Source organism: Orycteropus afer, unplaced genomic scaffold (assembly GCF_000298275.1).
Source record: "Orycteropus afer afer isolate SDZICR_OR568_19922 unplaced genomic scaffold, OryAfe1.0 scaffold00334, whole genome shotgun sequence".
Lineage (NCBI taxonomy): Eukaryota > Metazoa > Chordata > Mammalia > Tubulidentata > Orycteropodidae > Orycteropus > Orycteropus afer.
Window position 1 is genome coordinate 1,543,053 of NW_006921921.1, and position 13,781 is coordinate 1,556,833.

The 13,781-nt window shown below is 50.1% G+C and overlaps 1 protein-coding gene across 1 annotated transcript; it reads left to right on the forward strand.

The window, feature by feature from the left end:
* Positions 1 to 11,041: 11,041 nt before the first annotated feature.
* ASCL1 (achaete-scute family bHLH transcription factor 1) lies at positions 11,042 to 11,740 on the forward strand. Its single transcript, XM_007952389.2, has one exon. The coding sequence runs from the start codon at positions 11,042 to 11,044 to the stop codon at positions 11,738 to 11,740; it is 699 nt and encodes a 232-aa protein (XP_007950580.1).
* Positions 11,741 to 13,781: the final 2,041 nt, after the last annotated feature.

The following is a 13,781-nucleotide window of genomic DNA, read 5'->3' on the forward strand; positions in this document are numbered from 1 at the left end:
ACCAGAAGGCTGGTGGTTCAAACCCACCAGCCACTCCTAGGAAGGAAGATGGGGCAATCTACTTCCGTAGTGATACTGCCTCAGAAACCCAAGGAGGGGCCGCTATGAGTAGGGTCCGACTGGAGGGCACATAACAACAACAACATCACTACTGAAGTAGATTTGCCCAACCTTAAGCAGTGGAGGGGAATCTTATTCCTCTACAAAGCTGATTGTGACAGTGTAAGTTTCGCCTTCTGGCACGTGAATTCTGATGCTCCCATAGCCCACCTCTTGCCCTGGTCCCCAGAAACCCCAAAACCAAAACCACTGACATGGAGTGTATTCCACCTCACAGGGACCCTATAGGACAGAATAGAACTGCCCCCGTAGGATTTCCAAGGTTGCAAATTTTACTGGAGCGGATTGCTTCATCTTTCGCCCACTCAGCAGCTGATAGGGTCCCATCACCGACCTTTGAGTTAGCAGTGCTTTAACCACAGCGCCACCAGAGTTCCTCACGCTGACTTCATTATGCCACCTTCTGGCCACCAGGAGCCATGATCTAATACACCATGGAAAACCCGCTGCCAATGATGTCATTTGCCCAATCTTGTGGAAAAGATGTTTCATCTCCTGGTTTGCTGGAAGAAGGGAACTGTTGCCACAGCAGAGTCAGGCGTCAAGCCTGCATAGCCTATATAGTGAGCACTGAAGGCCAGACATCTTAACCCTCTCCTTTTGTAGATGGAAAGGAATTCCAGAGAGCTAAGCAACTTACCCAAGGTCACAAAACTAAAAATCTCTTGACTTGAAATGATTCTCCCAAAGGTGTGTGTGTCCATTTGTGTTTGTTCATGAGTTTGTCATATAGGAGAAGCTTGGAACAACCATTTGGGTGAGAGGGACTGGATTACTGATTTCAGGGTGTTATTTGCATAATAAGCCCTCTGTATTTACCTAGACTGTGTGTTTACCTGGGGGGTAGCCTTGAAGTGCCCCTAAGATTAATGTGTAATGGCAGAGAATGGGGAGGGCTTCCCATTGTTGCCTTAATGAGTGTTTGAATGAATCTTCTTTTTCTTTTATATTTTGTTTTCCTCTATTCGGGAGCTCTGGTGGCATAGTGCCTAAGGCACTTGACTGCTAACCAGAAGTCTGACAGTTCAAACCCACCAGCCACTCCTCAGAAGGAAGATTGGGCAATTTACTTCTGTGGTAATGCTGCCTCAGAAACCCAAGGAGGGGTCGCTATGGGTTGGATCTGACTCCACTGCAGTAAGTTTGGTTGTTTTTTGTTTATTTGTTTCCTCTCTTCAACTACAAAGCAATTGTTGTTAGTTGCCATCTGCTCTATTCTAACTCACGGTGACCCCAGGTGTGCAAAGAACTGCTCCATAGGGTTTTCAAGGCTGCGACCTTTAAGAAGCAAATCACCAGGCCTGTGTTCTGAGGCACCTGTGAGTGGGTTTGACCCACCAACCTTCTGGTTACATAGCCCTTTGCACTACTCAGGGACTCCTCTTGGAGGCAATAAGTGTGTCTTATATACTTCCATTATGTTCAATAGATACTTGAACATAATAGAAGCAATGAACAGATCAACTTTGATTACATTTAGATTTAAAAGGCATGTTTCTAACACCTTAAATGACTAGCACATGTCTCTTTTAATGTATTCCGGCTTGTTCCCACTCATTGCTTAACAAACATGTCTCCGGGTTTACTGCCAGGAACAGTTCTAAGCATTTTTACAAATGTTAACTCATTTAAGCCTGTCCTTGTTGGATGTTTCTTTAGGTTCACTGTCAGTGAATATCCATATATTATTAGAAATCACTCTGTTCCTCCCTCCACCCTCCCCACTTAAAAAAAAAGTTTCTGGTTTTGTCCATGGGTGGCGCTGCAAATACTCTAAGAGAGGAGAGAGAAGACAGGGTTAACAAGCAGATCTAAACAAACAAACAAAAACAAGCTCACTGCTGTTGAGCCTAATCTGACTCATAGAGAGCCCTCCTTGGGATTCTGAGGCAGTATCTCTATGGAAGTAGATTGCCCAGTCTTCCTTCCGGAGAGTGGCTGGTGGGTTTGAACTGCCAGCCTTCTGGTTAGAAGTCAAGTGCCTTAGGCACGCCACTCAGAGCTTCCTGGCGGCACACAGTTTCCCAGGTAAACAGTGTTAAGTGTCCTGGCAATGGCTGCTTCTTGCCTAACTTGTCCTGAGCAAACTTTCCCCTTGGTCCTGGGGCCAGCGTCCAGTCTGAGCTGAGGTGGAGACTGCTGGCGACCACCAGGTTGATTTATAGGGCCAAGCATTCCCAGGCCGAGCCTCGAGGAGTCGAGCTGCGCTCGGACTTTGGGGAGGTGATGATGGACACAGGACACGTGGCCACACAATAGGGACACACGACTGACCTCAGTCACTTCGGCAAACTGCCCCTGCTTTAGGGAGGCGGTGGGAGCTTTTCGGGAGAGCCAAGGCTCTCGGAGCCTGCATTCCCCGCCCCATTCCGCAGCTGCCCTAGCCCTGCAGAGCGCAGACGAGCACCCGAGGGCGCGCAGGCCCCTGGGAGCCTCTCAGATCCCCCTGACCTTGAGCCTTACAGTCCCTCCCTGAGGGCTGGGAGCCTTAGGACGTCCCGCCCTGGATAAAGACAGACACACTCTTAGAGACTGAGTAACTCGGTCGCGGACGCGCCAGGAGTGAACTTTCCAGGCGGGTCAGACATAGGCACCGGGTGGCGGGTAGGGGTGGTCGTGACGTCACAATGAGGCCGGGTCTAGCGAAAGGCAGTGGAAGGGTCAAAAGAGGGTGGAGTGTGTGTGTGTTCTGTGTGTGGCGGAGGGTGGTGAGAAGTGAGGAGAAAGAAATGAGGGGGACGGGGGAGGAAAGTTTGGGACGTATGAATTTGAGAAGGAGCTATCAAGTTTGGGTAAAAATAGCAGCCCCCCCCCCACCTTCCTGTATGCAAACTGTCACTTCTGGTTAGCGTGAGCCCTTATCTGGCTCATTAGCATGAGCTGTGGCTAATGCGCTTAAACCCTCTAATTATTTATTATGCCGTCACGGAGCGGGTCGCAACCCTGGGGCGCACTTGCGGGGGCGGGCAGAGGCGGGCACCCGGAGGGGGCTGGGACCCAGCGCCCAGGCTGTCTGCGAGCTGCCAGGGAGAGACCCCTTCCGGCTCAGGAGCCCCGCAGGGCGCTGTTTTTCCAAGTCAACTTTGCAGAGTGATTGGAGGGTATAAAGGAATACCATCTCACCAAAATCCACCCCCTGGGAGGTGGCCCAACACAATCCACCGGGCGAAATGGCCCAACCCTCGTCTCGTTCTTCTACACTCGGCGCCGGAGCTGGTTGATGGCCAACTCCAAAGACCGAGGTCCTAGCGAAAGTCAAAAAAAAAAAAACACGTAAAAATGGACGCCGAACGCAGAGCAAGGGGCTGGGAGCTCCGGTTGAGTGCACCTTCCAGAAGGGCCCTGGAAAGAACCTAAAGATTGCACACGTCCTTGCGAGCACTGGGCTGGCAAGGCCTTCTTTTTTTTTTTTTTTTTTTAACGTCTTTCCAAACGGGTCCGAAAAAGATGAGGGAAAACGAGTTGTCTTGAAAGCCAACCACTCACGTCCACGGTTCTATTCAGAAAACAGTTTCAAAATAAGTTAACCTCTGTAGGGTGGTTTCCCTCCCCTTCTAATTGTTCCTCCTCCCTCTCCCCATCTGAGTCTGTTTTATGTCCCTACGCCTTGTGCCAACTATTTTATCTTTATTCCTTCTCTTTCTCTCTCGCCATTCATTCCCTTTTTTGTGTGTGTGGCTTCTTGGGCTGATGTGCAGCTTGTTACCACCCACTGCACGCCCGCTCCTGGAGCGGAGGTGTTTCTATACAAACTTGAGCGTCCAGTTGTCATATTAATTATTACACTGAGTAATGACTGAAATGGTCAAAATAAGGGGCGACTCAAGAGCGCTTTTCTTGCTGCTCAAAGATTCAGCAAAGAAGCCATGCAACAAAGCGCTAATTGGTCCCCAGAAATACTCTGACAAGGCATGGAAGATAGGTTTCATACAGCCCTGTGATTGTGAAGGGGGGAAAGCGCTGAATGGACCCCACGCTTCTTTTCTAAACTCTCTTGCTGAGCAAAAAATGGACCTCTGTTTGAATACTGCCCTGATCCTTGAATACTATACCCAGCAGAGGGGGAAAAAAAAAATGCACCATTTATTGTAATTTTTTTTCTTCTCCAGCTATTCATGGGTTCTCTGTGAAGAATCAGCTGGTTTTGTTTACTGTGAAAGACCTTTACTTTATTTTCATTCTTGGAGGAGGTGGGGAGCAGGAGGAAGGAGAGCCCTGTCCCTAGACTGAGAGGAGCTGGCCTACTGTAACAAAATAAAGTGTAACAAATCCTACAAAAGTTTAGAATGTATTGATTCTTTGGAGAGCTATATAGATTAACGACTTTCTTTATGCTTATCCGAGGAGGAAGGTATTTAATCATAATGTAAATGGGGCTTTTGAAAAAACAAAGACTTTGCGTTACTTCTCCTGATTTGGAGAACTTCAAAAGGATTTGTGAGGGTGGCTGCAAATCATCCGTCCCCACCTCTCAGCCGCCCCTCCCCAACAAAAAAGCCACAATAAAATAATAGTTTGTGCTTTTTGTTGTTTTGTTTTTCCAGGTCTTTTTCTCTCTCCCCCACCCCTTAAGGCATAGTGAAAAAGCAGATAGATTTGTTAGAAGCCTGGATTCCTTAATGCAGGTGCAGGCCTGGCTGATGTGAGCAAGAAGCTGAGCCAAGACAAATAAGTGCCTTGCACTATTCTGCCTCCTGAGCAGGCCATCTGAGGCTGGGGCAGACCTATTGCAGGCTGGGCTGCAGGGTTTTCTGAAGTTACCTTGGGGAAGTGTGTGCTTGGAGACAGTAGAGAACAAATCGTGCAGTAATGTTTGTTTCGTTCTCCCTTGGTGAAGTAGCATACAACCCAAAGCCAGAGGCTCTGTGTTCCCAGAACTAAAATATGGGCTAAGAATACAGGCTCACGGAGTCCTCAAAGCCCCCACGGCTTCTGGATCCCAGCTCTCCCCAACTGACCCAAGGCCACTGAATAAATTCTGACTCATGGTGACTCCATGTGTTATAGAGTAGAACCATGCTCCACAGGATTTTCTTGGCTGTAATCCTTATGTAAACAGATTGCCAAGTCTTTTTTCCATGACACTGCTGGGTGGGTTTGGAAACCTATAGGTTAGTGATAGAGCACAAACTAGCTGGTGAGTTTGAACCTCCAGCCTTCCGGTTAGCAGTCAAATGTCTTAGGTACTATGCCACCAGAGCTCCTTAAAACCAAACTCACTGCTGCTGAGTCAGATCCAACTCATAGCGACCTCTCCTTGGGTTTCTGACACAGAATCTCTACAGAAGTAGGTTACCCAACTTTCCTTCCGAGGAGTGGCTGGTGGGTTTGAACCGTCAGCCTTCTGGTTAGTAGTCAAATGCATTACACACTACGGCACCAGAGCTCCTGTGCCACCTAGGAACTTAAATGAAGTTTGCGCTAAAAATCTTGTGACTGCACCAGGAGTCCAAGGCCTGTGTTCATCTTTGTAACCTGTGTGTGCCCTTTGTTAAGGATCCAACAAAAACGTATTATTTTATCACACAGTCAGTGGAAAACTTCATTTCATCTGTCTCTCTCCACCCCCAAAAGGCACAAATGGAGCTTTTTAAAAGGTAAGAAGCATATCTTTTCTCCAAAGAGAACAAGTGCACAATTCTGGAGCTTGAGGATAGCATTGGTGCAAAGGTGTCACTGCCCTGGCCTTCATCTGCGAGTAGAAGTTAAGGTGGCAGGAGACTCAGGGTACCAGGGCCTCAGGTCTCCTGGGCAGCAGCTATCTTCATGGCACTGGGAAAACCATCTCTCCCTGCAGATCCTGGCATCAAATAGAGATGTGTCTAATCTGAAGCTCCAGAATTCTCTGATCTAGGAAAGGAGCCTGGAGGTGTAGAAATCAAGGCCCTTACTGTATTGGAGGAGAAAGGGTAACCTCATTTTCTGGAACATCTATATTCTGGGTAATACACACTAAAGGGGCTCAGTGTCTTGCCCTTCTCATCACAGGGCAGACTATTGCCTGAATAATGATAATTTGAAGAAATGAAAAGGAAGATTTTTCAGGGTCCACAAGTAGCATCTAATTTGATTCTCATAAACAGCTTTGATAGGCAAATACCATTCTCACAGATGCACTCATTTATGGATGAAAGTATCAAACTCTTCCCTTGTAAATTGCTTTCATCACCTCCTGATTCCGGATAAATGGAACAATGAACAAGCAGCCTGGCCAAGCCCCTGGAACATGCTCACATAGACTGGGTGGCACAGAAGCCACAGAAAGCTGACATGGCAGCCAAGTCCAGTGACGCCACCAAATCCCTCCCAAGTGGACACCAAGGACCACATTGGTATTTGATTTCACTTGCTTCTGTTTGTGTTAAAAACTTGGTTTCTATCCCTGTCACATCAGTTTATAAGCATCACCACACCCAGGTGCTGGGAGAGCAAGACAGGGTGGCATTAGGTCTCCATTATCTAGAACAATGATCACAGATGGTCCCAGATGTCTTAATTCCACTTCCTGATTCCAGGAAGGCAAGAGCTGGGCTTCCTCCTCCCACAGACCCCTTCCTGGATGGCCTAGGGTGAACTTACTGTTTTAGAAAGGGTGAACTTACTGTTTTAGAAAGGGTGAACTTATTGTTTTAGAAAGGCACATTAATCCCGTTTTAGTTAAACCTAGCCTTGGGTGCTGCACATACATCAATCATCTCAATGAAATTTCACATCTTTAAGGTCCGTACTACAATGGGGACATGCCACAGACTAGGAAGCCAAGGTTCACAGAGTGGAAGAGATTTGCTCTTAAGCAACAGAGCCTGGATACCAGGTAAGGGCTGTCTGATTTATCCCTCAGTGCCCACTGGTGTAGTGGTTAAGCTCTTGGGTGCTAGTGGTTCAAATCCACTAGCTGCTCCATGTAAGAAAGATATGACAGTCTGCTTCCATAAAGATTACAGCCTTGGAAATGTTACAGGGCAGTTCTACTCTGTCCTATGGGGTCACTGTGAGTCAGAATCAACTCCACGGTAATGGGTTTCAGCAATGGGCTGGGTCTGATATTCGTAGGCCCAGCAGAAGATGTGGTCAATTTTCCTCAATGGAGGTGATGGGGGAAGTGTCTTACTCTCAGTGGCAGGGTCAAAGACAGGTTTCTAGTTCTGACTCTGGAACAATCCTTTGCTTCAACCTGGTGGGGAAAAAAAAATAAACATTTTCAGTGACAATTTCCCCTGGCAATGCATTCCTGGGAGTTTAGAGTTGCAAACCCCTAAAGAGAAATTCTAGAAAGTTCTATCTTGGGATTGGAGGGGAAGGTGGAGATGACAGAGTTGGGCAAGGAGTATGGTGGTGGTAGAAGTGTTAGTTTTGTTTAATTGGGAGAGAGTGGGGGAGAAGAACACTTGGATCCTTGGAGAGCATTGCAAAGTATAAGGTAGCAGGATTGAGAAATGTGAACAGAGAGGATAAGGAGAGGTGTTTGGCTCTGGACAGAGCAGGAGAATAGAGACAACTACTCAAGATAGCTTTGGCTGGAAGGATCCCTGCACCCACTGTCTTTTCTGCTGGGCTGAGGCCAATGGGGAGAGCTTCTACAAGGCATGGCTTCACAAGGTGGCACTCCTGTTAGGGTACCCATTTCATGGTGTGTGTGTGTGTGTGCATGTGTGTGTGTTTCTGGAGTAGGCTCTGGTCTTGAAACCCCTGGCAATTAGTATATCTGTGCACTTGTGGAGCCCACACCCAAGGGGGAGACTGGGAACGCATGCTAGCTACTGGCAAATTTTCTGTGCTCTAGATTTGAGTTTCTAAATCAGGTAGTGTCTGCCATTCCTGTACAGATGAAGGCCAGTAGAACTGAGGCCAGTAGAGGGAGGGGGACTAGTTCAAGGTTACAATGCAAAATAGTGGCAGAGATGGAACTCTGGACCTTTATCAAGTGTGAAGTGACAGGGACTGGTTTGGAAAGGAGCTCAGGGCCAGTGGGTCAGCTTATTGTGAAAGAAGACACACACAGATGAGTCCATGGTAGCGCCACATCCCACGTCGCAATGATTTTGCTAAAGAGGAATGAATGGCCGGGCAGGAAGAAGCTTTTCCTAGAAGCCTCCTGGCGGCCTACACTCAGAGCTCATAGCTGGGGCCTTTGCATGTGTGTACATGTGTAAGGTGATGTGTCCAAATAATTACTATTTTGCCAGGTGGTCTGAGGCTTACTCTGGTCGGAAAGCCCAAGATGGTCAACCCAAGGGTGTGACTGGGCCTTCGGCCTGGTGCTTCCAGGAACAGAGGATCAATGTGACCTTGCAGACCTCTCAGTTCTTTTCGGAGCTGAGGGAAAGGCAGGGGTGTAAAGCCCACTGGTATCAGCAGAGGCCTGTGAGAAGCGGGGCGATTTAAAGAACCAACTTCGGTTGGAGCGATTCCATTTTATGCCTTCCAAATCCCTTTGTCCTATAAAGAGGAAACTGAGGCAGAAAGAAAAATAGGATCCATCTAGGAAGCCACTTGTTTTAACTCCCAATCTCATCATCATTGTTCTGAAAGCTAGCATAGCCACCTATACCTTTGGCAGTCCCTGGGTTCCAATCCCCACGGGCCCTTTAGAAAGAGTCATCTCCACAAACGGACGTTCAATTAGAAACAATTATGTGGCTGACTCACCACAATCATCCTGCACCCAGGTCTCTGATCAAAATTGCCTATTTCTACCGGACAAATTAACCGCATAATTGCCCTCCTCTCGTTTCTGCCGATGTAGACGCCACCTGAGACACGCTTCAGCCTCATCGCCCGAGCTGGACACAGATGGAGTCTGTTGCTTGCTCAGCTTTCGCCGGAGCACCGCGTTCCCAGGCGCCCAGAAGCTGGACAGGGCTCGGGCCGGCAAGCGCCAGGGCCGAGGGCCCGGGAAGGGCGCTTGGGCAGGCGCCGTCCAAGCGGGCGAGCGACGGCTGCTAGCCCCTCCCCCTCCCTCGCGGCGCCAGCACGCGGCCCAACCGGGCTCGGCTCCCAGTCGCCTGCCACCGGCCGGCCGGGCACACGCCTGGGGCGGGATGGAGGCTGCGCCAAGGGCCGCCGAGGTGCCTGCCGCGGTGCCCAACAACCAGGGACGTTCCCCAGGGCCCCCAAGCTCCATCACCTCCACACTGCACCACCGTTCTTTTTTCCCAGACCCAACCAGGTAATATTCCAGCGCGCTCCAGTTCTGTGCCACCCCCAGTCAGTCTGGAAATAATCCTCTGGAGGAGAAGAAAGGGGGCGATGCCAATGGTCGGCAGAGTTCATCCTTGAAGGCATCCCTGCCTGCACACACTTCTAACCACAACTGCTTCTCCGTGCGCTCAACTCCCTCCTCCTCGCTTATGCTCTCCATACATGTTTGCTCAGTTGTGAGGTTCACGTCAGTAGTTTTTAGAGCAGAAAGGGACTTTAAAGTCGTTGCCGTCGGTCGATTCCGACTCATAGCAACCCTGTAGCACAGAGTAGAAATGCTGTAGATCTTTACTGAAGCAGACTGGCACCTCTGTCTTCTACAAAGCTACCGGTGGGTTTGAACAGCCAAGTGTTTAATCATTGCGCCGCCGGGGCTCCTTGGAAAGGACATAAAGGACCATTCAATACAACTATCTGTTGCCACAGAGAACTGAGGCTCTGAGAGGATGACACTTCCCAAGGGCCACAGAGCTGGTGGAAGGAGAGGCTGGGACTAGAACACAAGGCTTAGCATAGTTTTCCCATGACACTGGACTGAGTTGCCCCTCGTCTTTCCCAGCTCCAATCCTATCAATTTGCTTCAGTTTCTAAGGGCAATGAAGACCCCCCAAGTCAGTGACAGTGGGAAGAAGAAACCAGAGAAAGCCGAGCCCCACTTCCCCCAACCTCCACACCGCCCCTGTGCCACTTTCTCCGTCCAAATCCTTCATTGCGCTTTGCTCCAAGTTCTCTGAAGAATTTCCGTGCACCTTGCTCCGAATCTTTCTTCCCCTACACCCCAATTCCCAGCGCCATTCGTCCCTCCTGCAACGCCGCTCCCCCCCCCCCTTTCAAGAGCCACCCCCGGCAGCAGCCCGCCCCGAGCGCGCCGCCTGTTTATTCAGCCGGGAGTCCGGCACGCGCCAGGCGCACGCACTGCAACAACAAACCCTGCTGAATGGAGAGTTTGCAAGGAGCGGGCGCAGGGAACGGGCGGAGTAAGGGGGAGGAGGGAGAGTTTAGGGAGTCGGTGAGAGGAGGAGGTAAGAGGAGGGGGTGGTGGGGGCTGCAGCCGCTTGCCGCAGCCGCGGGGAGTGGGGGGCGAGGCGGGGCCAGGGCAGCGCGTGGGGCTGGGTGTCCCATTGAAAAGGCGGCGGCACTCCGGCCGCCCAGCACTCTCTCACTTCTAGTCAGGGAACGTGGAAGGCGACAGGGAGCCGGCCAGGGAGGGCGAGTGAAAGAAGGAAATAAGAAAGAAAGGGGGTTAACAAAATAATAATAATAATAATAAAACAGCCTGAGCCACGGCTGGAGAGATCGAGACCCGGCGCAAGAGCGCGCAGCGGTAGGGGGAGAGTGAGCGGGCGACTCAGCAGAGCGCGCTCGGCACCGACTTTTGCTGCTTCTTCTGCCTTTTTTTTTTTTTTTTTTTAACAAGAAGGCGCTAGCTGCAGCCTCACACGCGAGCGCCACGCGAGGCTCCTGAAGCCAACCCAGGAGGGGAGGAGGGGGAGAGGAGGAGTGGAGGGAGGAGGAAAAGGATTTGCACCTTCCGTGCTCCTAGCCTGAGAAGTCTCCCCGGGACTTGTATTTTTAATTTCCCTCTTGGCTCCCTCTTCACCTTTCTTCTTCTTTCCCTCTCTGTTCGTGCACCCGAGTTCTGTCTGTGTCTCCCTCCTGCGGGCCCTCCCCTCGTGTCCCCGCTTGCTCCTATTCCACGACTCCTTGGCCACCGCTGCGCATGGAGAGCTCTGCCAAGATGGAGAGCGGCGGCGCGGGCCAGCAGCCCCAGCCGCAACCCCAGCAGCCCTTCCTGCAGCCGGCAGCCTGCTTCTTCGCTACGGCCGCGGCGGCGGCGGTGGCGGCGGCGGCCCAGAGCGCACAGCAGCAGCCGCCGCCCCCGCCGCCGCAGCAGGCGCCACAGCTGAGCCCGGCGGCCGACGGCCAACCCTCAGGGGGCGGTCACAAGTCAGCGCCCAAGCAAGTCAAGCGACAGCGCTCGTCCTCGCCCGAACTGATGCGCTGCAAACGGCGGCTGAATTTCAGCGGCTTCGGCTACAGCCTGCCCCAGCAGCAGCCGGCCGCCGTGGCGCGCCGCAACGAGCGCGAGCGCAACCGCGTCAAGCTGGTCAACCTGGGCTTCGCCACCCTGCGTGAGCACGTCCCCAACGGCGCGGCCAACAAGAAGATGAGCAAGGTGGAGACTCTGCGCTCGGCGGTCGAGTATATCCGCGCGCTGCAGCAGCTGCTGGACGAGCACGACGCAGTGAGCGCTGCCTTCCAGGCTGGCGTCCTGTCGCCCACCATCTCCCCCAACTACTCCAACGACATGAACTCTATGGCCGGCTCGCCGGTCTCATCCTACTCCTCCGATGAGGGCTCTTACGACCCGCTCAGCCCCGAGGAGCAAGAGCTGCTCGATTTCACCAACTGGTTCTGAGGGGTTTGGCCTGGTCAGGCCCTGGTGCCAGAGGACTTTGGAAGCAGGTAGGTGGCATCTTGGGGGTGAGTGGGGGGGGCATTTTTGTTGTCTCCACCCTTTTTTCCTCCCTTCTTAGTGTCTGGAGGGGGTCGTCTGTCTCCACGGAGATGAAGGGGATTTTGACTTAAAGGATTTGTTGCCAAGTTTGTCAATTTCAAATCCTAGTTTGTTTCAGCAATGGCCTCCAAGAGTGGGGCTTTGCCCAGCTCTTCAAGGAGGGGAAGGCAGGGTAGGGGTGAGGTGGGGAGATACTGGCAAATTAAGGTCGGAGACTTATCCAAAGAGGCGCTGTACCTGACAGACCCTTTCCCAAACTTCGATCTCACCCAACCACTGGCCTTTAAGTTCACACTAACCTCTCCCGTTCTTGTGTTTATGTTGTAGGGTGACCGCACAACTGCATCTTTAGTATTTTCTCCTCAGCAACGTTGGGAGGGAGGAAAAGGGGGGATAAAAGAAAACAAAAAAAGATGAAGAAGAGAAGAAGGACGAAAAACATAACCCAGGCAACCAACCCCAAAGCCGCTAAGCAATGCCTGCCGGACCTGCAATGCTCTCAGAGAACAAGGATGCGCTCAGAACAGTATCTTTGCCCTCCAATCATTCACGGAGATACTAAGAGCCACTAGGACCCGAGTCCACGCGTAAAATGCAGCTTGTGTGCAAAGCCAGTGGGCTCTGGCAGAAGGGAGTGGCACACGCCCTGCAGAAACTCCCACCCACCACTGACAGGAGCTGAAAGTGCTAGCTTCCCCGGGAGCCTGCACCTCCCACCCTCTCACAAAGCTCAGTTCTCAGCCCTCTGGCAATGGGTTGTGTTCTCATCCTGATAAGCTGTGGACGTCTGTATGCAGTAAAAGGATGTGATACTCACTCTTTGGAAATCCTGATCCTATGATACTCCCTCCCCAAGCCCTAGGCCCTCCCTCACACCATCTTTTCTACCATTTTCATCCTAGAATGCTTCCAACCTTTTGTGAATTTTTTTTTTATTATAAGAAAAATCTATTTGTATCTATCCTAACCAGTTTGGGGATATATTAAGATATTTTTGTACATAAGAGAGAGAAAAATTTATAGAAGTTTTGTACAAATGGTTTAAAATGTGTATATCTTGATACTTTAACATGTAATGCTATTACCTCTGCCTATTTTAGATGTGTAGTTCACTTTACACCTGCCATTTTCCCTATGTGGCTTTGTAAAGAACTATCCTCATAGGTGAGATCAAAAGGCCACCAGATGTACTTCAGCACCAATGTGTCTTACTTTATAGAAACTTCGTTAATGTATTAATGATGTTATTAAATACTGTTCTAGAAGAACAAAGTTTATGCAGCTACTGTCCAAACGCAAAATGGCAGCCAATTGGTTTCGATAGGTTGCCTTTTGGGAAATTTCTATCACTGCCTTTTTGTCTTACTGTTTTATTACAAACTTACAAAAAAAAAAATGTATAACCCTGTTTTATACAAACTAGTTTCGTAATAAAACTTTTTTTTTTCTTTTTTACAAATGAAAATAATTAGCTGCCTCCAAGCCTTCTTTGACTCAGCTACCCCTGGGCAAGTTATTATTGAAGTGTCCAAGGGAAGGGGTGGATGGGGGAGAAGAGGGTGGTGCAAAACACCCTAAGTGGCAGCAATGACAAAGACAAGTGCTATGCCTAGTGGTATCTCTATGATGAATGTAGAGGGGAAAAAAAAGTAGATAAGAATACTTTTTATTCCCCTTCTGTGCTACAAATGTGGATGCATATAGAGACTTCAAACATCCCTCCCCCAAAAAAACATAGCCTTCTAGTTGATTCAGACTCTTAGAGGGCTTCTAGGCAGTGATTAATGGTTGCAACATCCTTTCATGAAATCACTGCACATTTAAAAAAAAAAAAAAAAAAACTCCCCCAAAGAGTGTACTGCAGAGAGGGCCCTCTGCTCCACTTTTCAGTTCTGGCCCCCATTCCGAGTTTCTCTTTGTGCCACTGCAAGGACTGGATGAA

Excerpts from the sequence above, each read along its gene's own strand:
- ASCL1 (XM_007952389.2), top strand. The coding sequence starts at position 11,042 with ATGGAGAGCTCTGCCAAGATGGAGAGCGGCGGCGCGGGCCAGCAGCCC.